This window comes from Hippopotamus amphibius, chromosome 1, assembly GCF_030028045.1.
Source record: "Hippopotamus amphibius kiboko isolate mHipAmp2 chromosome 1, mHipAmp2.hap2, whole genome shotgun sequence".
NCBI classification, from domain to species: domain Eukaryota; kingdom Metazoa; phylum Chordata; class Mammalia; order Artiodactyla; family Hippopotamidae; genus Hippopotamus; species Hippopotamus amphibius.
In genome coordinates this window covers 26,325,126-26,350,527 of record NC_080186.1, presented here as the reverse complement: position 1 = coordinate 26,350,527, position 25,402 = coordinate 26,325,126, and the positions used below count along the sequence as shown (strand labels likewise).

Here is a 25,402-nt window from a genome sequence, read left to right as displayed (position 1 = left end):
AAGTGGGAAATTCCACCAGATAAATGCCCTGAGTTCTGTAATAGATAAATTACAGGAGAGGGTAATCCTGTAACCTCTGGACGCAGAGCGTCTTAGAGACATGCCACCAAATGTCATGTGTGGACCTTATTTGGATCGTGATTCAAACAAACTTAAAAAAGAGATACAGGGACTTCCCTGGTGGCACAGTGGTTAAGAATCCGCCTGCCCATGCAGGGGATATGGGTTCAATCCCTGGTCTGGGAAGACCCCACATGGGCAACTAAGCCTGTGTGCCACAACTACTGAGCCTGCGTGCCACAACTACTGAGCCCACGTGCTGCAACTACTAAAGCCCAGGTGCCTAGAGCCTATGCTCCACCACAAAAGAAGCCACCGCAGTAAGAAGCCTCCAAACTGCAACAAAGAGCAGCCCCTGCTCGCCACAACTAAAGAAAGCCCTTGCACAGCAACAAAGACCCAACGCAGCCAATAAATAAATAAATAATAAAATAAATCTTAAAAAAAAGAGAGAGAGAGATCCAGACAAACAGACTATCGAGGAAAACTAAGCACTGATTGGATATTTGGTGATATTAAGGAACTGTTTAAAATTTTAGGTGTGATAATAATATAACAGATATAGCTTTAATTTTTAGAAATCAGAAAAAATCCCTGCAGGTGTCTCCTCCCCTTCTGAGGGTGAGATGGTCAGACATGAAAGCATCCAGAGAGGCAGTTCAATCCACAGGGTCCTCATGCAGCGCGTGGTCTCCCCTCTGGTCGGAGCTCAGCCCCCCAGGAGACGTCTGCCCTTGTTCTGACGAATAATGTGTTCTTTCGGCTTCCCAGTGATCTCCTGTGGGAACCCCGGGACTCCAAGCAATGCCCGGGTCGTGTTCAGTGACGGCCTGGTTTTCTCCAGCTCCATCGTCTATGAGTGTCGGGAAGGCTACTACGCCACAGGCCTGCTCAGCCGGCACTGCTCGGTCAATGGCACCTGGACAGGCAGTGACCCCGAGTGTATAGGTGAGAACCTCTGGGCTGCGTGGCAAATGGTGACCAAGGCAATCGGGCTCCTCCATGCCAAAGAAGAAGGCTGTCCATAGGAGACTGGGAAGGCTGGCTGGCGTGGTGGGACTTGACCCTGGATGAGAATCACACAAATAGCCTTCGCTTACTGAGCACAGGATATGTGACAGCCACTGAGCCAAGTGCTTTGTTTCACATGCATCAGGTCTTTGATTCTCACCACAAGCCCATGAAGTAAATATCAGCTCTAGTTGCATATGAGACACCTGAGGCTCAGAGAGGTTGAGATATATAATTATTTGCTGTTTTTCAGACTCTAGCCAGTTCTTTGGGCTTTCTTTTTCTCTTTTAGGGCAAACGCCCAGTGCTCAGCCTGATTCTCTTTCCACTTTAAAGCTGCGGCCATATACCATCATTGTTAATTCCTTCTCTCCCTTGGACCCCAGCCTGGCTCCTCTTTCTTGCTTCCCTTAAGGGCAGCTCCGGACCCTTCTCCATGAAAAGCAAATCACTGTGGGGCCCAGATGGAAGGAAGTGATAAGATGAGGGAATCTGACAACATTTTCCCTTTCAAAGTCCTAGCTGTGATTTCAGGCTCCATCTGAAATTCCCTGTCAAGTTCCCTTTTGTTCTGGGGCCAGAGCTCACCAACCCCCGCCCTCCCTTGATACCACAACAGAGGTTTGACCATCAGTCACGAGACCCTGCTCCTAAGCCACTGGGCCCACAGAGGCCTCCGGGGCAAAAGAACAAGCAGTAAGATGCCCTTCCCAGCAGACAAATTGTCTTACATCAACCCATCTTAGGCTCTTTAAGCTAGAAAACTCCCTGTCCCTGGACCCCAGTCTCGTTTATGAAGTGAGCCGTCTGGGTACGTTTCTTAGAGGTGTGGGCTTTCAAAGAAAAAGATGGGTTTCCCAGCCCAAGGTGCTGGAATGAGTGAGGACGGTGCAGGCAAGGACAGGGGGTGTGGGACAGCCTTTGCAAGGAGACATGGCTGCGGGGACTTAGAATGGACAGTGCCCAACTAGGAACCTGGGAGGAGACAGGACGTCCCCACTCTGAGAGTTTTCCTTCCCGAACATGTGCAGGTAATGATAGGGATGGTGTTGGGATGCTGGGGAGAGAGGGGGTCTGTGCTGACAGTGAACGATGCTCTGTCTCCTCATCCTAGTCATCAACTGTGGCGACCCCGGGATTCCAGCCAATGGCCTCCGGCTGGGCAATGACTTCAGGTACAACAAAACTGTGACCTACCAGTGCGTCCCTGGCTACACGATGGAGTCACACAGGGTGTCCGTGCTGAGCTGCACCAAAGACCGGACGTGGAACGGCACCAAGCCGGTCTGCAAAGGTGAGTCTAGGGGCTTCGGATGTGGACACAGGGTCAAAGCAGGTATAAAAGTCTTGAACATCTAGAAGGGAGGGCCTGATAAGGCAGAGCCCTAACATCTTATCAGGGGGTGTGCAAGGTGGAGGAGTGGTCCCTGAACATCTGCAGGGAGGGAGGGGGAAGGTCCTAGGCCTTGAACCTCAAGGACAGAGCAGTGCAGAGAGGAGTGGGTTGTTGTAAGATGCAAAAAGAACAAGCTCCCAAAGGAAGAGGGGTTGTTCCTGATTCCTCCTGCTTAGCCCAGACTCCTGGCAGGCCCGGGGTAGCCAGTTGACATCAGTGCCGGCAACCGGGCCCTGGTTTCCCCAGGGCAGCCCAGCGCTCAGTCTGCTTTGGTCTCCCCAGCTATCATGTGCAAGCCGCCTCAGCTCATCCCCAATGGGAAAGTGGTGGGGTCTGACTTCATATGGGGCTCAAGCGTGACGTATGCCTGCCTGGAGGGGTACCAGCTCTCCCTGCCCGCGGTGCTCACCTGCGAGGGAAACGGGTCCTGGACCGGAGAGCTGCCTCAGTGTTTCCGTAAGTTGCTCACGGGGGCCTCCAGGGCATCCCATCTGCTGGCTCCTCTCCCTTCTCTTCTCAGAGCTCTGATGCTGGGAGGCCTAGAATGGAGGTCCCCTCCCCAAAATCAGGGAGGAGCTTTGTCAAAGACACTGTTAAAGAAGGAAGGGATTTTAAAGGAAGACTATGAGAACATCTTAATTGAGCCCTGGCTCTGGTCACTACGTGAAGTCACAGTGGGAGGAAGTTAAGCCAGAGATAAGGGAGGTGTTTCTTAGCCTGAAAAGTTGTTAACTAGATGGGATAGAACCCAGAGATGGGGGTGGGAGGCAGGCAGGCACGGCAGTGCTAGAAGCATGCCTGTCTTCAAGGAAAATACCCTGCACAGAAGAGACACAGGGGCACTTGTGATTTTCTGGCGAGAAAGTTATCTCTTACCTGCCTGGCCCAATTGTGTCTCCAAGAGCCTCATGTCCATTCCAGGGCTCATTTCTTACTTAGTTCCCCAGAGAAGCAGGTTCCAGGTCACTTACTCTTGCCTTACCCCATCATCAGGCTCTGGAATTTGGACAAACAGTAGGACCTATTTTTTTCTTTCTACTTGGCATTTATCTAATGCTGCAGAAAACTATCAGCATACTCAGGCACTGTTTGGGAACCTCTGAAAACTTACTTCAATTTGGGAAATTTCAGCAGAGACAAGGGCCAGTAAAAGTGGACACTGGAAAGGCAGCATGTGGTGCATGGTTAATCCCTTAATCCTTCGTATTCCTCCAGGGAAACCTTAGGGAGGCAGCAAGCCTCCGGGTTGAGTCTGGACTCAGAAACCTTGCTTGTTGTCTTGAGAAATAGCTGAATTGCTTTTTAGCAATGAATTATGGTTATCGTAAAAAGAAAAAAACTGTACTATATCTGAAAGTACAAAGAAGAATGAAATAATCATCTGAACCCTCACGTCCCAAAGATAACTGCAATTAGGCTTGTCATTATACTTCCACACAATCACTCTGCATTTTTGCATGTGTAGCAGCATGTACGCAATTTTCTATAAACAGTATTGAATTATGCTGTTCACAAGTTGTATTCATTAATAGGCCATCAGCCCCTTGCTCTATCAATACACACCAATCTATGCGTCCTCATTTTAAGAAATCCCTTGTTGTAGATGCCACAACTGGTTTAATCTTCTCCTACTGGTGATGAACTTGGGTTTCTACAATTTAATCATGTTAGAAGCAGTTCTGCAATAAATAGCCTCGAAAATAGCATTTCGTTACCTTTGTGGTGAAGTCCTAGGAGTGAGGACGCTGGGCCATCGGTGTGCATGCTGTACTTCTCAGTGCATGTCGCCAAATTGTCTTCTAGAAAGAATGTCCCAATTTACACTCCCACCTGCAGCTGGTGAGAAGATTTCTTGACTCACACTCTCATTAGCAATTGATTTTTTCCAACATTCTTAATGTTTACCAGCCTGGGGAGTTTAAAAAGATATCTCATTATTTTAATTGGCGTCAACATTGCTTCTAAGCCAAACTGAGCTGCTCTTTGGCCTCCACTTGTATTTCTTATTCTTTCAGTTGCCTCTTCCTGGATGTGGTGACTTCTCATCAGCTCAGCCTTTAACTGACTTCTGATTGGTCCATCCAGGCTCCCCAGCTGCCAGGGCCAGGCTTCCGTTTGATTTTGTATCCGATAGTAAACCTCATGAGTCTGTGTGTAAACACACACACAGAGACACACATTATAACATGAAGAGTGTTCCTCACTTGAAGGGAGGGGAACTTGGCCTTCCATAGTCAGTCTTTTAAGATACTCTCTGCTGGTCTGAATGTAACGGGCACACTCAAGCACTGCTCACTGCAGGGTAAATGCAGTCTTTGGAAAGACATTTGCCAGCACACATCAAGAGCTGAGAACACACTCAAACCTTTAAGGATACTAAGTTCACTCCTAGAGAATTCCCCTAAGAAAATATTACAAGTTAAACAAAAGCCATATGTAACTTTATAACAATAGAAAATGCCTAATATGGGGGTTATGATCAGCTGTAATCATGGTACAGCATCTCACTGCAAATTTTTGTAACCAATAAGTGATAATGATGTCATAAACATGGGAAATGTGTACAAAATATCTAGTGAACAAAGCAAGGGCCACAGCACCTGGACGTCGAGTTTGCAGCCGCGCATACGTTTCTATACAAGTGAACAAACGCACAGGTTTCTATACAAGTGAACAAACACTAGAAGGGAACGGGTGCAAAAATGCAGAAAACGTTTTGGGTAGTAGAATGATAGGGCTTATTTTTTCTCGATGTTCTAACCTTCCTGTAATGTTACTCCATGACGTGGATATGATTATTAATAAGCATTTGAATATGGGAAGGAGAGGAAAGAGACAGCAGCAATGAGGCAGATGTAATCACTGACCCCAGGCTACCCCACAGCCAGAGTTCAAGTGGAAGCAGGAGGGAAGCAGTACAGAGACCGAGGACTGGGTGGGGGTTAAGGGGGGGTGAGCAGACTGAATTCTACAAAGACACTTGGACCTGCCTTTCTCCCTCATCTTTCCAGCTGTGTTCTGTGGCGATCCTGGCGTCCCGGCCCGTGGCAGGAGAGAGGACCGTGGTTTCTCCTACAGGTCATCTGTCTCCTTCTCCTGCCAGCCCCCTCTGGTGCTGGTGGGCTCTCCACGGAGGTTCTGCCAGTCAGATGGGACGTGGAGCGGCACCCAGCCCAGCTGCATAGGTGAGAGGTGACAAGGCGCAGAGTGTCCCAGCTGGTGGGCATCCTTCTTTGGGGCCCGAGATGATGAATCTTCTTCCCTGTCTTCACTGGTCTCATCTGCAAAAGGGAACAAGCCCTCCTCTGAGCTACTTAGAATAGGATGTGAAGTAGCCAGCCTCGGCGATAACTCGGGTGGAGATTCCCAAGGGCAGGGAAGTCGGGGCGCGGCTCCATCCTCCATCCCACATCTGTTTCTCAGGGGGAGCAGGGGCAGCGAAAGCTTCCGTGAACATGATGTGTTTCTTTGTTTTGCATCCAGACCCCACGCTGACCATGTGTGCCGACCCCGGCGTGCCACAGTTTGGGATACAGAACAATTCCCAGGGCTACCAGGTAACAAGCCCAACCAAGATCGGGCCTTTCTGCCTCCGGTCCCTTGCTGTCACTGCCAGTCTCAGAGGACCCCAGGCCCTTCCTCAGGACAGCACTGGGGGGACGAGACCCTGGAAGCTGGGGAGAGAAAGCAGCCTGCCTCTTCAAGCCCAGAAGCCCCCCTCAGAAACGGGCAGGCATTTACACCAACCCGAGAAGCTGATGTGGAAGAACAGACTCGCGTGTGGCTCCTCAGACACTTCCCAGCAGCCCCATGTGATTGGGGCAGGGTGTCTGCGGAAATACAGAAATGAGTGAGACAGATGGGCCTTCTGTCCCCCGGGCACCCATACCTTGCGGGGCTCAGGCAGGGTGACGGGAGCCAGCAAAGGCCACACGGGAGACAGGCTCCTGCCCCCCGGGTCCATCCCAGTAGGATTACAGGCTCCGGGGACACATCTCAGAATGAGCTTCAAAAGGAAAGGATTTGGACAGCCTGGATGGGACCCTCTGAGCAAAGGAAGCAGGAAAGTAGGGGTGTGTTCAAGGCAGGACAATGAACTGGAGCCCCCGAGGAGCCCAGGGGAATATCAGGGACTAAGCCGGAAAGGGCAGGTCGGGATCTAGCCCAGCAATGGGATTTATTCACTCAGTCCGTGTTCAACACGTATTTACGCCATGAGCTACTGTAGGCACTGGGAATACAGAGGGAACAAGACAGGCCGAGTGCCCGCTCTAAGCGAGCTCCCCGGCTGGTGACAATAAATAAATGAGATCATTTCTGCCAGCAAGAAGCACTACGCACCCCGGTCATATTAAAACTTCTATAAATCCTACAGCCAGAGCGCAGTTAATTTTTGACTCACCCTCGTATAAAGGGGTGTGCCGGGTAGATTGCTATTTTAGGAAGCGGAGTGAGGGAAGAGGGCTCCTAAACTTGAACTGTGGCGCCCATGGTGAGAAGGGCCAGCCCTGTGCAGAGCTGGGTGGGCCTTCCTGGCAGAGGCAGGGGCCAGGGCAGAGGAGTGCTCAGGCAGGGAAGGTGCAGGTTGCAGGACTAGAAAGCAGGCCCGCCAGTGGCTCTGGAGCATAAAGAGAGAGGAGACAGATGTGAAGCCGAAGAGCTAGGCTGGGTCTGAAAACCACTTGGCCCTGCCTTGTGAAGTTCAATGTTCACACATCCTCTGACCCAGATGTTCCAGTCGTAGGAGCCAACCCCAGAGACCCTCTCATACGTGTTACCAAGAAATCAGCAAAATCGTGATGTCCCAGGATGGTTCATCACACAGCAGTGAAATTGAAGGAGCCGTAGCTCTTCACAACATGGGTGAATCTTAGAAACATAGTATTGAATGTCAACGGTGGTAGGATACTATTTCTAGGAAGATTAAAACCAAGAAAAAACGTATATTGTTCAGAGATATATGTACGCATACATGATAGAATTATTTTTTAACTAAGCAAGGAAATGAAAAACAAAGTGCAAGAGACCGGTTATCACCTAGGGGAGCCAAGAAACAGGGCAGGGAAGGAGCACACAGATTGTTACAACCGTGTCAATGACACTCTAGCCCTTAAGTTGAATAGTGGGCTCCACTTAAAGTGTCCATTTTATGATGATTCATGTCTATATATGGGCCATATAGTCTTTTCTAAGCACCAAATATCATAATAAATTTCGAAAAGAGAAGGGCATGGACCGGGTCCTGTAGGGCCATGAGACTATGATAAGCATTTTGGATTTTATTTTAAATGTCACAGGAAACCATTTGAAGGTGACTTAATCTGATCCATCATTTGAATTATCACTAGGACCCTGAGGAGAGGATGAATAATAGGGGTTAGGAATAGAATCACTTAGACAAATAGGACACTATTGCAGCATCTCGAGAGAAAGATGAGGGTGGGACTGAGCCAAGGTAGCCACAGGGAACATAGACAGATGTGAAGGCATCAGGAGGTATTTTGTCGGTAGAACCAAAAGGACTTGTTGATGGATTGGACGGAGGGGTTGAAGGAAAGGAAGAAATCAAGGATGACCTGAGGTTTTTGACTTGAACAATTGGGTGGGTAGAGGTGTCGTTTGCTGAGTGAGGTGATGAAATACAAAAGCAAACAGGTGGGCATGGAGGAAGGGAGCAGAAATTAAGTCTCACCTTGTGTTTGAATTTGCTCCCGGAGGTAATAGAGACACATGAGTGTTTCGAGCTGGGAAATAGTGTGATCCGAGTTGCAGTTTAGGAAGCTGATGTGGCAGCATTGTTCCGCATGGATTGGAGATGGAGAGATGGAGCTGGTGCTTGCAGGGAATGTCGAATCAGACACGGAGGGGCTCGTGGAGGGTGAGGGTGGAGCAGAGGGAGAGATGCAGAGAGAGCAGCAATTCTGCTCAAGAGATATTTATGAAGCACAGCTCCAGATTCTATAGGGCACGTGTCCTAAAAGAATTTATAGATTCGTGGAGGGAAGAGACACACACAGTAATATTCTGTTTTGCACAGTTCTTCGCATTTTATAAAATGCTTTCAAGTCCACCCTCACACTTGAGTGTCACAACATTCGGGTGTAGTTGTAGCAGCTGCCCTTCCCAACTGCATACAGAAAGGCTAAGGTGCAGAGAGTTCATGCAGCCTGGCATCCAGTGAGTAAATGTAGACGCCAGAACTCAAACCCAGGGGCTTCTGATTCTGAGTCAGGCACTCAGCCCCCGCAGCAGACTATGGCAGCATTGATCTGACCCAGGGCATTGGGTGAGGCCTTGTGGGAGAGGCGTGATGTAAGCTGCCTCGAGGGATAGGGAAGATTTAGGCAGGCAGAGAAACAGAAGGCGGGGTGGGAGGAAGGTCATGGGAGAGTAAGCAAGCAAGTGACAGGTATGAAGCATCCCTGGATGGAAGGTGATCGTGGGAACTTCATCCTGGTCACAGGTTGGAAGCACCGTGCTCTTCCGTTGTCAGAAAGGTTACCTGCTCCAAGGCTCCACCACCAGGACCTGCCTGCCCAACCTGACCTGGAGCGGAACCCCGCCTGACTGTGTCCGTGAGTGCAAACTTTGCCTGCAGCCCAGACAACTCCTCTTGACAACACATAATCTCCCCCCAGCTGACCATCCAGGATGTGCTTGAATGCTCTGAATGACGGGGAGCTCACAACTTCTCATTGGGACCACGATTGGTCTCTTTGCAGTCCTTTCCCCTTGGGGGAAGATATTTCTGCACAGAAGCCTTGCTGATGTTTGAAGGCAATTCCTATGCCTTAGCAGAGAAAAGGAAAGAACTTTCCCATGGCAGCAAATACTAACAACTACAAGGCCTGCCTTCAGGGTGGATGATTTCAGGCTTTTGACCCTAATTACTCTTTTTCCGTCAGGAAAATTGCTGCAGGCTTAGGTTCCCCCAGGGCCGACTGAGCCAGTGTCCACATGATCTCCATCCACTCATGTAGACATCAAGGCAGGGGTGGGGGTGGGGCTTGGGGAGGGAATGTTGGACATGAACGTGGCCCATAAGGGAAAGGAAGGGGGTGTTCTGTCGAGGATGGTGGAGAGACCTCCTGGAGACCCTAATCTCCCTACACCCAGCAACGTCTTCCCTCTCGTCCAGCCCACCACTGCAAACAGCCGGAGATGCCAACCCACGCCAACGTCGGGGCCCTGGACTTGCCCTCCATGGGCTATACACTCATCTATTCCTGCCAGGATGGCTTCTCCCTCAAGGGTGGCTCTGAACACCGCACCTGCAAAGCAGATGGCAGCTGGACAGGCAAACCACCCATCTGCCTGGGTGAGTCTGCCCTCTCGGTGAACCTCTCAGGGCGGGAGGCCAAAGGGGACAGCTGAGCTTGAGTGAAAGAGGGCCAAAGAGGAGAAAGAAATGTGATTTCCAGAAGCTGAAGCCTGCTTCTGGTTTTCTGAGGTGTGGAGTCTAGGAGATGAAACGAGAGCAGTCTAAAGAGCACAGAGTGAAGCCATCCGAAGTTTTACCTTGCTACCTTCTGCCTGAGCTTAAACACTCTGCCAGGTGTTGAGTATACAGTAGTCTAAGGAGTATACTTAATCATCAGACAGAGAAAAGCCCTGTGTTACACTAAACTGGACTAACGTATTACGCACATACGCATAGCATAACCTTGATAAGACAGTACCCACTCACAGATTCCTCAAGGTTACCAAGATGTCCCAGACTTCCCTCCCCCTGTTCTTCATTCATTTGTTCTCTATTTATCGAGTATTATCACTGTGCATGGCTGTGCTGGGCAGGGGGGATGGGGAAGCGAAGGACAAAAACCCTGCCCTAAAGGAGCTCACCTTCAGCAGCAGAAGACACACACCCATTATCACAGCAGTCCCCAACCTTTTGGAGCACCAGGGACCGGTTTCATGGAAGACAATTTTTCCATGGACAGGGTTGGGGTGGGGCTTGGTTCAGGAGGTAATGCAAGTGATGGGGAATGATGGGGAGCAGCAGGTGAAGCCTTGCTTTCTCCCCTGCCGCTCACCTCCTGCTCTGCTGCCCGGCTCCCAAGAGGCCATGGACCACTACTGGTCCGTGGCCTGGGGGTTGGGAACCCCTATGTTATCAGATATAACAGTACCTTCAGGAACACAGAGATGCACTGAATGCTGTGTGGATGATGGGAAGGGCACTAATTCAGCCTAAGAGGAAGGAGAGAATCAGGGAAGGCTTCCTGGAGAAGGTAACCTGAGTCCAGTCTTAAGTAAGGAATCCGGCAAGGATAAAGGATGGATTTGGTGCTGGGATGGCGTTCAGCTCTCTCTTACAGGTGCTGACCTTGCCACATTCCAAGCATTGTTCTAAGTACTTCGTGTACTAACTCACTTAATCCTTGCAGTCATCCAATGAAGCAGGTGTTACTCATGTCCCCATTTAATATAAGAGGAAACTGAGGCACAGAGAGATTAAGTCATGTGCCCCAAGCTCACCAGTTGGTAAAAGGAAAGAGCTGAGATTCAAATCCTGCTGTTCTAACTTCAGAACCCACGCTCTTAAGTACTTTGCTGTCCTACCCCTCAGAGAGAGAAGGCTTCAGGTTCAGAGCCTTTATCAGAGTTAGAATTTAATAATGTATTTTCATTGTATGGAGTGTTGTAAATTTCTTTTATTTAGAGAAAGTAATATTTGTGTTCCACATATGGCAGTAGTATAAGTTTTCTTTTTTAGAATATGTTTATTTAACTTTTAATTGTAGTAACATATACAAAAGATAATATTTACCATTTTAACCATTGTAAAGTGTACAATCCAATGGCATTAAGTACATTCACAATATTGTGCAACAGTTACCACTATCCATCTTCAGAGCCTTTTCTTCATCCCAGACAAGAACCTCGTACCCATTAAACGAGAACTTTCCATTCCCCTCTCTCTCCAGCCCCGACTAACCTCTATTATACTTCCTGTAACTACGAATTTGCTGATTCTAGAGGACCGCATGTTCGTGGAATCGTATGATATCTGTCTTTCTGTGTCTGGGTTTTTTCACTTAACATAATTTTTTTAAGATTCGTCCATGTGGTAGCATGTGTTATTACTTCATTCTTTTTTATGCCTGAATAATATTCTGTTGATGGATATACCATATTTTGTTTATCCATTTATCCATTGATGGACTTTTCAGTTGTTTCCACTTCGGGGCCATTATGAATAATGCTACTTCGAACATAAATGTACATGTTTTGTTTGGATATATGTTTTCAATTCTCTTGGGTATATATATCCAGGAATAGAATAACTCAATGTTTAACAGTGTAAGGACTGTCCAGCTGTTTTGCAAAGTGCCTTTATGTTTACTTTACATTCCCACCAGCAATGCACCAGGAGTCTAATTTCTCTACCTCATCCTTGCCAGTACTAGTTATTGTCCAGCTCTTTGAGTATAGCCATCCTAAGTGGGTGTAAAGTTATCTTAGATTGTGCTTTTCATTTACATTTCCCTAATGGCTAATGATGTTGGGCATCTTTTCATCTGTTTATTGGCCATTTGGGTATCTTCCTTGGAGAAAAGTCTATTCAAATCCTTTGCCCATTTTTTAATTGGGCTATTTGTCTTTTTATTGTTGAGTTGTAAGAATTCTTTTATGTCCTGTTGATTTCTTTTTTCCCAGCTTTATTGAGGTATAATTGACAAATAAATTGAAATATATTTCAAGTATACTACATGATAATTTGATACCTATTGTGAGAGGATTCCTGCCATCAAATTAACACATCCATCACCTCACATATTTATCTTTTTCTTTTTTTTCTTGGTGAGAACATACAAGTTCTACTCTCTCAGCAAATTTCAATTATACAATGCAGTATTATTTACTATATTTACTATAGTTACCATGTTATACATATACATCTTTTTTTAATAAATTTATTTTTTATTGGCTGTGATGGGTGTTGTTGCTGCTCACAGGCTTTCTCTAGTTGCAGAGAGTGGGGGCTACTCTTCATTGTGGTGTGCAGGCTTCTCTTGTTGCAGAGCATGGGCTCTAGGTGTGCGGGCTTCAGTAGTTGTAGTGCACGGGCTCAATAGTTGTGGCTCATGGGCTCTAGAGCACAGGCTCAGTAGTTTTGGCTCATGGGCTTAGTTGCTCCGCAGCATGTGGGATCTTCCCGGCCAAGGGCTTGAACCCATGTCCCTTGCATTGGCAGGCCACCAGCAAAGTCACTGAAAGTTTATATCATTTTACCAGCCTGTCCCTATTTCCCCCTCCCCCCAGCCCTTGGCAACCACCATTCTACTCTCTTTTTGTGAATTTGACTTGTTATATTCCACGTATAAGTGATAACATGCAATAGTTGCCTTTGTCTGGCTTATTTCACTTAGCATAATGTCCTCCAGATTCATCCATGTTTTCACAAATGTCAGGATTTCCTTCTTTTTAAGGCCGAATAATATTCCATTGTATATATACACCACATTTCTTTATCCATTCATCCCTCAATGGACACTGAGTTTGTTTCCTATTAGTTTGGCTATTGTGAGTAATGCTGCAGTGAACACAGAGGTACAGCTATCTCCTCAAGACAGTGATTTCACTTCCTTCAAAAATATAGACATGAAATTGCTGGATCATGTGGTATTTCTATTTTTAATTCTTGACAGAACCTCCACACTCTTTTCCTTAGTGGCTGCACCACTTTACATTCCTAGCAAGAGTGCACAAATTTCATGTTTATTGGTTTGTGTATATTGAACCATCCTTGCATCCTAGGAATAAATCCCACTTGCTCATGGTGTATGACCCTCTTTATGTACTGTTCATTTGGTTTGCTAATATTTTCTGGAGGATTTTTGCATGTATGTTCATCAGGGATACTTGCTTGGAATTTTCTTTTCTTGAAGTGTCCTTGTTTGGCTTTGGTGCAAGTGCAATGTTTCAATTCCTTACACTTTATAGTTTATCTTCTATAAGTTATGTTTTGTGTTTATCATGAAGCTTGCATAACACATCTTATAGTTACAACAGTCTTTTTTAGCTGATAACAACTTAACTTTGAATGCATATGAAAGCTCTGTTTTTACACTCCCCCACATTTTATATTTTTGATGTCACAATTTACATTTTTATGTTGTATTCCGCTAAAAATTATCATAGTTATAGTTATTGTTACTATTTTTATCTTTTAACCTTTATACTAGAGTTATAAGTGACTTACCCACTAACATTATAATATTAGAGGAGTCTAGATTTAGTCATATACTTATCTTTACTGTGTGAAGTTTTATGCTTTCATGTGTTTTTTACGTTAGATTTTTACCCCCACTTAAACCCCTGCTGTTTAAGCCCTCTATTGAATTTTCCAGGTCAATTAGTACCTTTTCGGCTCTGTGGTTTCCACTGGTATTTTTAAAATATTTTGCATCTCTTTGCTGACAGTCTTGCTTTGTGCATTGCTCTCCTGACCTCAGTGAGCATCTTATGACCATTATATTGAACTCTCTGTTGGGTAAATCACGTATCACTGTTTCATTACGATCAGTTTCTGGAGATTTATCTTGTTCTTTGGTTTGGAACATTTTCCCTTGTTGATTCATTTTGCTTAATTCTCTGTGTTGGTCTCTATCATTAGATAAAATAGACAGCTCTCCCAGTCTTCACAGACCAGTCTCATGTAGGTGATGAAGCTCATCAGTCAGTGCAGCCCAAGCTCCTGGTGCCTCTCAAACCTTTGTGATGGTCCAAGCTGCCGTCTTTGCTCCTAGTGGCTCCTAGTAGTTGAAGGTGTACCTAGACCCATCAGTGTGCCACAGAGGAGGACCACGGTCAGCAACTAGATGCAGGCTGATTAGAAGCAGACTCTCAGGCAATAGTTTGCAACTATGCAGTCAAACCCCTTCCAGGAAGAAACTGGGAGATGAACATTTTTACCTGCTCCTTCAGTGTGAGACCAGGTATGTAGACACAGGGGTTTCTATTTTGTCCATTTAAAAACTGATTCCTTGTCTACTGTAGTCCTGTGGAACTCATGAATACAAGCCCCACTGGCCTTCGGAGCTAAGTGATTTGGGCACCTGCCCCATGGGTGGCAGCCTTAAAAATCAGGATGCTAGATGTGTGTTACAAACGCTTCACTCTTCAAGGAAAAGCTGGGAGTTGGGAGTTCCCTCCTAACTGTATGGCATTCTGCCAGGGGTGGGGTTTATGGCAAGAATATGTCTCAGCCTTTCCTACCAATTTTGATGTGGGTATTTTCTGTCACCCAGTGTGTAGGAGCCACTCAGCTAGTTTCTGGATCTCTCAGAGGGAGGTCATCTGTTTTCTATCTGTACATTCAGTGCATCCGTGGGAGGAGGGTAATTCAGGAGCCTCCTATGTTGCCACCTTGGTCCACAGTCCCTGCAGGAGTTCTTTCTATATATAGACTACAAGATCCTTATCAGATACGTGATTTGCAAGTATTTTCCCCATTCTGTGAGTTATCTTTTCACTTTCTTTTGTTGAATTTACAGTACTTTCTTTTTTATTTCATTTATCACCTAAATTTTAAGCTCCATTTTGTCCTGAGTTAATTTTTCTTCTTTTCTTTTCTTATCAGGTGTGGGTTTTTTTTTACAGCCTTGTTGAGATATAATTAATATACAAAAACTGCACATATTTAATGTATGCAATTTGATGAGTTTGGGTCTTTTCACTTTCCTGTTGCTGTCCTTTTAAGCACAAAAGTTTTTAATTTTGATGAACTCCAATTTATCTATATTTTATAGACTTACTTGTGCTTTTACTATCATATTTAAGAAACCATTGCCTAATTCAAGGTCACAAAGATTTGTGCCTATGTTTTCTTCTCAGAGTTTTGCGGTCCAAATTCATGCTATTGCACGTTGATATCCAATTGTCCCAGCACCATTTGTTGAAGAGGCTATTTTCCCTCACTAGATTGTCTTGGCACTTTTTTCAAAGACCATTTGACCACAAATGTGTGAGCTTATATCAGGATCCTCGATTTTATTCCACTGATCTGTATAACTGTCCTTATGCCATTATCTCTCAGACGTGATTACTAAAGCTTTGCAGAAAGTTTTTTTGTTTCGTTTTTTGTTTGTTTTAATTTTATTTACTTATTTATTTGTTTATTTATTTATTTATTGGTTACATTAGGTCTTCATTGCTGCACACAGGCCTTCTCTAGTTGCAGCAAGCGGGGGCTACTCTTCATTGTGGTTCGCGGGCTCCTCATTGTGGTGGCTTCTCTTGTTGCAGAGCATGGGCTCTAGGTGCATGGGCTTCAGTAGTTGCGGCACATGGGCTCAATAGTTGTGGCTCATGGGCTCTAGAGCGCAGGCTCAGCAGTTGTGGTGCACAGGCTTATTTGCTCCTCAGCATGTCGGATCTTCCTGGAGCAGAGATCGAACCCATGTCCCCTGCATTGGCAGGCGGATTCTTAACCACTGTGCCACCTAGGAAGTCCCTGCAGTAAGTTTTGAGGTTGAAAATGTAAGTCTGCCTTTTTGCTCTTCTTTTCCAAGATTGTTTTGGCCATTGTGGGTCCCTTTTTTTTCTGTAAGAATTTTAGGATTGGATTGTCAATTTCTGCAAACAGACAGCTGGGATTTTGATAAGGATTGTGTTGAATGTGTAGGTCAAATTTGGGTAGTATTGCCATTTGAACAATGTTAAGTCTTCCAATCCATGAGCATGGGCTATCTTTCCATTTATTTAGATCTTTAATTTCCTTCAATGATTGTTTGTAATTTTCAATGTACAAGTCTTATACTTCCTTGATTACATTTATTCTTAAGTATTTTTAATGCTATAATAGGCACTTGCATTTAAAAATGCAAAGTGCTTTAGATGCAGTTGAGTCTCAACTCAACCCCTTACTATAAGACCCTGAGCAAGTTCCTTCACCTCTCTGCCTCTAAACAAGTTTCTCTTCTATTAAATGAAGATAGTAATGTCTACCTCACAGTTCTGAGAGGAGTAAATAAAATAACATGAATAAAGTGCCTAGCACAATGTCTGCCACATAAAATGCTTTCTCCTTCTTTGCTCCCTTCATCTTATAAAACCTAAGACAATAAAGGCATTTTGTTCAGAGGTGTGCTTTCATGGAGTCACTGTGCAAAATTTGTCCACAGCCTTCTGTACACCTGAACATAAGCCAACCTCAGAGTTGGAAAGGGTGTGCTAATAATCTGTGACCTCCCAAAGGAGACAGTGGGGGGAGTCCCTTTACTTGGTGACAAGACAGATATTTCTGTTTTTTTCTCTGCAAAAGATAAAAAGGCCTTAATATTTATTATTGACTGTGACTTTCATGTTCATAACCTCATTTATTCAGTGTAGACCTGTGAGATATGCTTCAGGGTTTTCCCATGTTCCAGATGAGGAGACAAGACTCTGAGTGGTGATGTGACTAGTTGAGGTCACACAATCACTAAGTATCACTGCTGGGACCAGAACCAAGGCTGTTGGCTCAGGCCTAAAGCTTTCGCCTTGGCCTTGGCCTTGGCCTTGGCCTTGGCTTTAGCCTGTGAGGGCTTCTCTGTCTTAATATCATGACTCTAAGGGAAGGAAGCACTCTGCTGAAACCCCCACTGGGACTTAAGGAGTTCACTTTTGATTGGCAGAAGGCTTTCCTTTGTGTCAGGTCTCTGGGAGGAAAGCAGAGGCCTTTCAACCAAGGGTCCTCAGTAGGGGCGTTCAGCAGATCTGTGTTCTAGGATGGGAAATAGACATCTTTATTTTCCTTTACCTCTTACTGAAATTTAGCATTTCTCTAATTTAGGATATAGACAAAAACTTGTAGTAGGGTTAGCAACACCTCTACATTTGCCACCGGTAGAAACTGCAGAGATTTCCATATTATACTACAATTGTTACTGGTGTCATGAAACGTTGCTGGGAATTCCCTGGTGGTCCAGTTGCTAAGAGTCCGTGTTCCCACTGCAGCGGGTACAGGTTTGATCCCTCGTTGGGGAACTGAGAGCCCGCATGCTGTGCGGTGCAGACAAAAGAAAACAAAAAAAAAGAAATGTTATTTATGTTCCTGACTACTTCGAGATTATGGTAGTTACTGAACCCACTCCTAGATCCCGTTATTTAATGCAGTAATAAAAAAATCACACACATAACTATATTCTAACTTTTTGTTTACTATTTCAGTGACTATCATTGATAAATGGATTTCCTTTTCACTCTTCATGTCATTCTGAGGGGGGCCCATAGCATCACCAGACAAAATGGTCCACCTCCTGGGCTAAGAGGATAAATCCAAAGCAAGCTCTCAAAGAACCCGTTGTAGTCCAATAAAGGCTTAAAAAAAAAAAAGAAAAAAGAACCCATTGACCTAATGTCAGAGAGATGGCCACTGTTTTGTTTTTCCAATAGAGCACAGACAGAGGCTGAACCTGTCTTCTTCCATTCTCTTCCCCCAGCAGAGGTCCGGCCCAGCGGGAGACCCATCAACACTGCCCGGGAGCCTCTGCTCACCCAAGCTTCAGGTATGGACGGTCTAGATCTTTGGCTCAAGAAGCCGGTATCACTTCCTTCACCTACTTACCCAGAAACATGCACATGAGTTTCCGAGCACCCAATGGAAGTGTGTGAAAACAGTCTACAGAGCCCATCAGATTTCCCCACCCACCTCCCAACCCCTGGCAGACCTCAGAAGGAAGCAAGCTTGAAGGAAGCAGAAACCACCTCCAGAATTGAGAGCCAAGACCTTCTAGAAACAAGTCCAGAGCTTCAAGCTCTGGAGCCATTGATTATCCCAACCCCTTCCGGCACAGGACTGGCCGGTGCGTGGTCGGACACGTAGACCCAGGTCCTGCCTAGGGAGCTTGCTGGAAATGGTTATGTTTTTGAGACAGGTATTGTGTCTTTCAAAGTGTGAGGTCCAGAACTGGGCACAGAACTACAGGTGTGGCCTGACCAATGCAAAATTTTTCTAGACTATCGTATCCTTTTTTGAACCTTATACTTTTATTTACCATATTGGCATGTGTGTTATACAAGAAAGAAAACTAGATTTGGCATCAAACTCAATTCAAGTTCCATTTTGGTCACTGACCAGCTGTATCCTTGGACAAATAAACTTCACCTCTTGAGCGTTGGTTTACCTTTCATTAAAACAGAACTCATAATACTCTCCTTAGAAAATAAGTATAAATAGCAATATTAGTAGCTATCATGCATTGTATGCTTTTTTATATAAATTTATTTATTTTGTTTATTGGCTGCATTGAGTCTTTGCTGCTACACACGGGCTTTCTCTAGTTGCAGTGAGCAGGGACCACTCTTCATTGTGGTACGCAGGCTCCTCATTGTGGTGGCCTCTCTTGTTGTGGAGCTCTAGGCACGTAGGCTTCAGTAGCTGCGGCACATGGGCTCAATAGTTGTGGCTCATAGGCTTAGCTGCTCCTCAGCATGTGGGATCTTCCCAGAGCAGGGCTCAAACCCAGGTCCCCTGCGTTGGCAGGCAGATTCTTAACCACTGCGCCACCAGGGAAGTCCCCCATTATATGCTCTTATGTGCCCAACATCATATGACATACAGTCATTTAACCCCTGTAAGGTAACTGGGATGGCCCCCGTTTATAGAATTACAGGTGTGGCCTACACAGATGAGGAAGTTCATGATTAAACAACCAATAAGCGAGAGGCCAAATGAGAATGCATAAGAGCCTGACACCGTCAGTTCATGTTCCTGTCCACCCATGATACTGACGTCGGTTTTCTCACCTCTCTTTTTCCCTTTCTCCATCTTGTCAACCGCTTCCCTCCTTGTTTTCTTCCTTCTCCTTCTCTCTTCCTTCTAGTTCCCTCTCTCTCTCTCGCATTTTCTCCCTTTTCCTTACCCACTTTCTCTCCCTCTTTCCCTCCACCCATCCACCCTGAGACACAGAGCATCACAAGGAGGCCACGGTACTCCACCGCCTACCGAGTGTTAGATAGTGGGGAAAACAATCTCAGGGAATGAACTGGGGTCCGTCATCAGGTGGCCTCAATTCTACCAGCACACGTGAAAGCCCCTCTCATCTCTGTTTCTCAATTCCTCTAGTTCCTGGGGATGTTTTTGCCAAGAATTCCCTATGGAAAGGGGCCTATGAGTACCAGGGGAAGAAGCAGCCAGCCATGCTCAAAGTGACTGGCTTCCAGGCCATCAACAGCAAGGTCAATGCCACCATGATTGACCACAGCGGCGTGGAGCTGCACTTGGCTGGTAAGGGGCAGGCCACCTCCGGGAAAGCCTGTGGGGTGATGAGGGTGATGGGCACACACTCTTTGCAAGAACGAGTGGACTGTCACGTCCTTGTGCTATCATGCAGGGCTCAGACACCTCGTCTGGTAGGCGGGGGAAGAGGAAGTGTCCACTCACCTTGGTTTACATGATAAAAGCACCACAGCCTAAAGGGAAATGGTTAGATGACAAACACTAACAAATTGAACGTACAAAGGACTCTTATAAATAAAGAAACAAGAGATGGCTCTCCCTAAAAACTGAACCAAAAATAGGGGCAGGGAACTCCCAGAAGCCAAAGTACAGACAGTGAATAAACAAATGGAAAAATATTTTTCTCAATAATCACAAAAAAAGTAAACATAAAATGTCACTTTCCACATATTCCACTAAGATTTTTTTAAGCGATAAACTTTGGTGCTAGTCCAGGGAAGGTACTAAAGCAGTGCTCATTTAAAGTATAAAATAGTATAGTTCTAGAAAATAACTTGGCAGTTTGTATCAAGAGCCATGAAAATGACTGGACCCGTTAATTACACTTCTGAGAATTTTTATTATAAGAAATAGTTACAGAGGCACTCAAACATTTGCGAATAAAGAATGTTCACATTACAAGGCTATTTGTATAACATAAAACTTGGGAATAAAAAATTGTCTCAAAAGAAATGGATATATTAATTATAGTATGTCTGCTGGATAAAATATTATGCTAATTTGGGAGGAAATACACCCACTATAATGCATTTTAAATGCGACTCCAGTTTTTGAAGGAAAAAATTGTATTCATAAGAAAGAAAATTGGAAGTAATTACACCAAAATGTTAACAGTGGTTATTTCTCAGAAGTGACATCAGGAGTGAACTTCCTTTCTTCATGCATCTCTGCATTTTCCAAAATTTCCCCAATTTTCAAATTCTCTATAATCAGAAAGATTAAATATCCTCGAAGGCAAGTGTTTACTGAATAGATGGGTAGATGGATGGATGCCTGAGTGAGTGAATGACTGCACACAGGAGTACACAGCCCCACATGCAGGCACAGCCACTCATTCACACGTGCACACACACACAGCTGGTGCTCAGATTCACTCGGCTCCTCTAAGACATAGTCCTAAACACACTCACACGCTCCCGTATACATGCCGTCGTGCATGCCTGCATCCACCGCACTGTAAGCGCACCCACGCGTTAACCGACCCCGTAACATACACAGAATCCTATTCCCTGTATTCTCACACATGCAGTGTAAACAGGAGCACTGCCACAGGCCAGGAATCCAGTTGTTTATTAACACTCATGTGCACATTCTTATGTATCCTCACATGAAGCCTACGCAAACTCACAGGCCACACTATACTTACCTGACTCCAGTTATACATGGGACATTTCTCCCAACCTCTCAGACACTCACACTCACATACCCAGTCACTTGGGTTTTGACATTTTCCCAGATCTTTTGAGTGTACCCTCTGAACTTTCTTTTCCCAGGAATTTACAAGAAAGAAGATTTCCATCTCCTGCTCCAAGTGTATCAGATTACTGGGCCTGTGGAGATCTTTGTGAATAAGTTCAAAGATGATCACTGGGCCTTAGATGGGCATGTAAGTTCAGCAAAACCTCACTCAGTCCTTGACCTCCCTGTGTCCTTGCCCCATCCCTGATTCTCAGATCACTGGCAGAGAGGAGGAGGGGAGAAGCTGGTGGAAACTCTTAGGATCAACATGGAAACTAGGGAGGAGGGTTTCTGTGGGCCAGGACTGGGAGCAAGGGAGTCCTCACCCGCTAGTGAAGTGAGCAGAGGAAAAGATGAAAAGGGCCAAAAGGCCGAAAGTCTAGAGGTCAGAGTATCTGAGCAAGATGAAGTAGGTTCTGGTGTGTGAGCAGAAAGCAAGGAATTGGAGGTTGGCAGTACAAGAGTAAGTTCAAGCAACTTGCAGTTCACAAGCTGGGAGAGGGTAGTGGGTCCCAGATGCACATGGAGCATCTTCTCACATTTGAGGATGCCCACTGTGGGTGATTTAGCACAGCTCGAGACACCAGGACCTGGGAGGAAGTAGACAACTCTCTTGCATTCCCTTGTGGGAAAGACTTGTTCCATGCAAGGGCACCCTTCAGGTGGAATCCAGGTCTGCAGTGACACTCCCCTGCCCACACCTTCCAGTTTCACAGGCAGGGGCGTGGAGCCATCACCTGTCACATCCTCGGCTTCCCTGTCTTGGATTATTGAAGCTAAAAGAGGAGGGGTGGGAAGGAGGAAGAGGTCATGGGGCCAGAGAAGCAGAGAGCTGAGGAGTCAGGGTGCATCCTGTCAGACAAGACGCGCTCGTGGACGGCTGTAGGTTGAGTGACCTTTGCTTATAAGCGCATAAGGAGAAGCAAGTGGCTTCTCCAGGGGCTGGCCCATGGGGTTAGTTTCTTGGGATTCTCGAGAGTATTCTCTGGATCCCCCTGGGTATCCTGGTCCTGGCTGGCAGGGACAATAGACTCTACCACGCTGGGAGGATGGCCAGAGGGGAGAGAACAAGGGTAAAGTTGGGAGCTGGAGCCGGAGTGTGGGCCAGGGGCCAGGCGTGAATGGAGCTCTGGAGGGCCAGGAGCAGCCGGAGTAGCTGCCTGGGGTGACAGCCAACCACTGGGCCCACTGCTGTGTGCCTGGGTATGTCTGGGGGGTTGGGAGGGGAGGTCAGCCTAGAGCACAACAGACAGAGGGCTGCACCTGGGGATGCAGCATGAGTCAGGAGGGACCCAAGTAGCAAAAGCATCCTCAAAGCACGTATGCCCTCACCCGAGCAGTCCCCAGCCCACACGTTTGTGTGTCTGTATCTGGTACATGAGCATCACGGAGGCAAGTACAGAGGGAGTGAGGAGGAGGGAATGTCCCCAACTACCCGTCCCCAAATTAATAGCTGTTGGAACTGGGATGAACTCTCTGAAGTACGTTCAGTCTGCTAGGTACGTTTTAATCATGGTTTGGTTTGCTCTGCAGTGCCCTGAAACTCAGTTTTTCTTCACAGTCGTAATAGCTAACATTTATTCGGGGCCTATTAAGTGCTCTAAGTGCTTTACCTATATTAACGCATATAAATCTTCAGAGCAACCCTGTGACACAAGTACTGTTATCGCTCCTGTTTTAAAATGAGAAACTGAGGCACCGACAGATGAAGTGATTCGACCAGCAGAAATAAAAGTGTCTCCCTCCCTCCCTGCTGTGAGCAGCTGGAGCCCCGGCCCCATCCCCAGCACCTCGCCCTTGCCTGGGTGGGGGCAGAGCGTTGATGTCGCTGGGGGTGGCAGGCGCGCAGGTGATACCAGCTGTCTGGCATCTGTGGGCGCACCTCCAGCCTGGCTGGCAGGACCTCCAGCTCCTTCTGGCATGCCTCCCCTCTTACTCTGACTCCTCCCACCCTCACAGGTCTCCTCAGAGTCCTCCGGAGGCACCTTCATCTACCAGGGCTCTGTCAAGGGCCAAGGCTTCGGGCAGTTCGGCTTTCAAAGACTTGGTAACTAGCATTTGTCCCTGGAGTGTGAGCTCGAGCGGGTGCCGGGGAAACGCGCATGTTGGTATGGAGGGCAGGGGATTGGTAACATTCAACAGTCCAAGAGGGGTTCTTAGCCTCTTAGGGATCAGGGACGCCTTTGAGATGCTGATAAAAGCTATGGAATCTCTCCCCAGAAACAAGCACAACACAGCATACACTCAACCTTTGCCAAACGGTTTCACGCTCAGCCCTGGAGTTGAGAGCCCCCAGCTTAAGGGGGTCTCAGATGCACCCCCACAATACTATGTGGCCAGCCCTCGGGCCTCCCCAGGACCGCCCCCCCCCCGCCAGGCGTTACGACATGGGGCTCTCAGGGGAGTCTCAGTCCTTGAAGGGTGGTGTTGCTGTCCTCATTCTACAAATGAGAACACTGAGCATCAAGGAGGCTTCCTTCCCTAGTTCCTCCCCGGCTACTTTACCCTGCACCACGTGTCCTCAGTGTCAAGCATCCTCACTCCAGAGATTGACCTTGATCAGAGCCTCTAATAGGGGTGGGGTCATGGCTTCTGGGAAGCAGTGCAGGGCAGACAGGAGGCAGGCCCCAGGGTGCTTCAGGGCCGGCTCTGTACACCCCAGGTGCTGACTCCCCAGTGCCATGCACTGCACTTTCTCGAAGCTCTGACCTTCAGAAAGCTTCTCCTTGTCTTAAACAGAAACCTGCTTCCCTGTGCTTCCCACTCCACCCTGCTCCTCCCCTGGAGCTGTTCTTGGCTCTGTCTTCTTAGCTGCATGGAGTAAAAGCACCCCCTCTTCCACACAGCAGCCCTTCAGAGACTTGAAAGCAGTTCCCCTGGTCCTTACACGCTGGAGAGACCTCAGGAAACTGAGTTCTTGCTCTGGCTTCACAGCTGACTCCCAGTGTCCTGGGACAGACCCGTCTCCTCTTGGACAGAGCCTCAGCCCCCTCAGTTCGGTGGGGTGCTTAATGGGGGCAGCAGCTCTCACCGTGGTCTTCGGAGCCTCCCAGTCTGGGAAGAGGGGCGGGGAGGGGGAGGGGAGACCCTCTGAGGCAGAAGCTTCAGCATCCCCTCCCCCCCCCACTGCAGCAGGTCTACCTTCATCTGCTTTATAGTTTGGCTTCCTTGTAAGGATTCATGTGATAAAATTTCTACGGCCAAAAGAAGTTTGGAAACTGCAAAAGGGCTGCTCTCTTTTGGGTTTTATCCTGGGACACAGTTTCAGGTTCTTCGCAGATTGGCTTCCCCGGGCCTGACCAGCTCGTGTCGACGGACCGCCCTTCTCCAGAGGGATGGCCCAGTGTGTGGGGGAGGAAGGCAGGTGGGCCCCGGGCAGCACCCCAGCCCCACTGCCCTTCCTGGCAGCGGCCGCTGTGTCTGTGACCTGAGGTCTCTCTCTGCTCTGGGACCCTGCAGACCTCAGGCTGCTGGAGTCAGACCCCGAGTCCACCGGCCGCCACTTCGCGTCCAACAGCAGCTCGGTGGCTGCCGCCATCCTGGTGCCTTTCATGGCCCTCATCATCGCGGGCTTCGTGCTCTATCTCTACAAGCACAGGTACCGGGAAAGGAAGGGAGGGTCGCACCGCAGGTGCCCGGCCCTGTCCCTGACCCTCACCCACCCAGAGCCCTCCTGGCGCAGGCGAGCTGCCCTTCCTTAGGGCCCCGAGTCTCCTTTCTTAACGTCTTCATCACGCTCTCTCTCATTCCCAGGAGAAGACCCAAAGTTCCCTTCAATGGCTACGCTGGCCACGAGAACACCAATGTTCGGGCCACGTTTGAGAACCCGATGTACGACCGCAACATCCAGCCCACGGACATCATGGCCACCGAGGCGGAATTCACAGTCAGCACGGTGTGTACAGCGGTATAGCCTCCAGGCCAGGCTGCCTTCGCTGCCGCCACCGAGAGCCCCGCCTCCGGCAGCCGGTGAGACACGCGCCCCTACAGACGCGTCCAGTGCGAGAGGGACTGAGTGCCCAGTACTGCCCTGTGCTGGCCACTGAGGCAGGCCCCTCCCTGCACCTGGGATGGGGACCGTTGTCACCCCCTTTACAGATGGGGAAACTGAGGCACAGAAAAAGGAATTAACTTGGCCAAGATCACACAGCTAATAAGAAGTAGCATCAGAATCCAATCCCAGGGACTTCCCTGGCAGTCCAGTGGTTGGGACTCTGCGCTTCCAACACAGGGGGCATGGGTTCAATCCC

General features: G+C 47.4%; 1 protein-coding gene across 2 annotated transcripts in view; it reads left to right on the top strand.

The window, feature by feature from the left end:
• CSMD2 (CUB and Sushi multiple domains 2) overlaps positions 1 to 25,065 on the top strand; it is a 629,134-nt gene extending 604,069 nt beyond the window's left edge. The window contains exons 58-70 of one of the 2 annotated variants that reach the window (XM_057744228.1): positions 832 to 1,008; positions 2,186 to 2,365; positions 2,750 to 2,923; positions 5,479 to 5,652; positions 5,951 to 6,024; positions 8,931 to 9,042; positions 9,606 to 9,785; positions 17,899 to 17,961; positions 19,521 to 19,682; positions 21,188 to 21,300; positions 23,112 to 23,199; positions 24,612 to 24,750; positions 24,906 to 25,065. In XM_057744228.1, coding sequence (XP_057600211.1) covers positions 832 to 1,008; positions 2,186 to 2,365; positions 2,750 to 2,923; positions 5,479 to 5,652; positions 5,951 to 6,024; positions 8,931 to 9,042; positions 9,606 to 9,785; positions 17,899 to 17,961; positions 19,521 to 19,682; positions 21,188 to 21,300; positions 23,112 to 23,199; positions 24,612 to 24,750; positions 24,906 to 25,065 — 1,796 coding nt within the window. Of the gene's footprint in view, positions 1 to 831; positions 1,009 to 2,185; positions 2,366 to 2,749; positions 2,924 to 5,478; positions 5,653 to 5,950; positions 6,025 to 8,930; positions 9,043 to 9,605; positions 9,786 to 17,895; positions 17,962 to 19,520; positions 19,683 to 21,187; positions 21,301 to 23,111; positions 23,200 to 24,611; positions 24,751 to 24,905 lie in introns of both variants that reach the window. The other variant, XM_057744218.1, reaches the window with a different exon arrangement.
• The last annotated feature ends 337 nt before the right edge of the window (positions 25,066 to 25,402 follow it).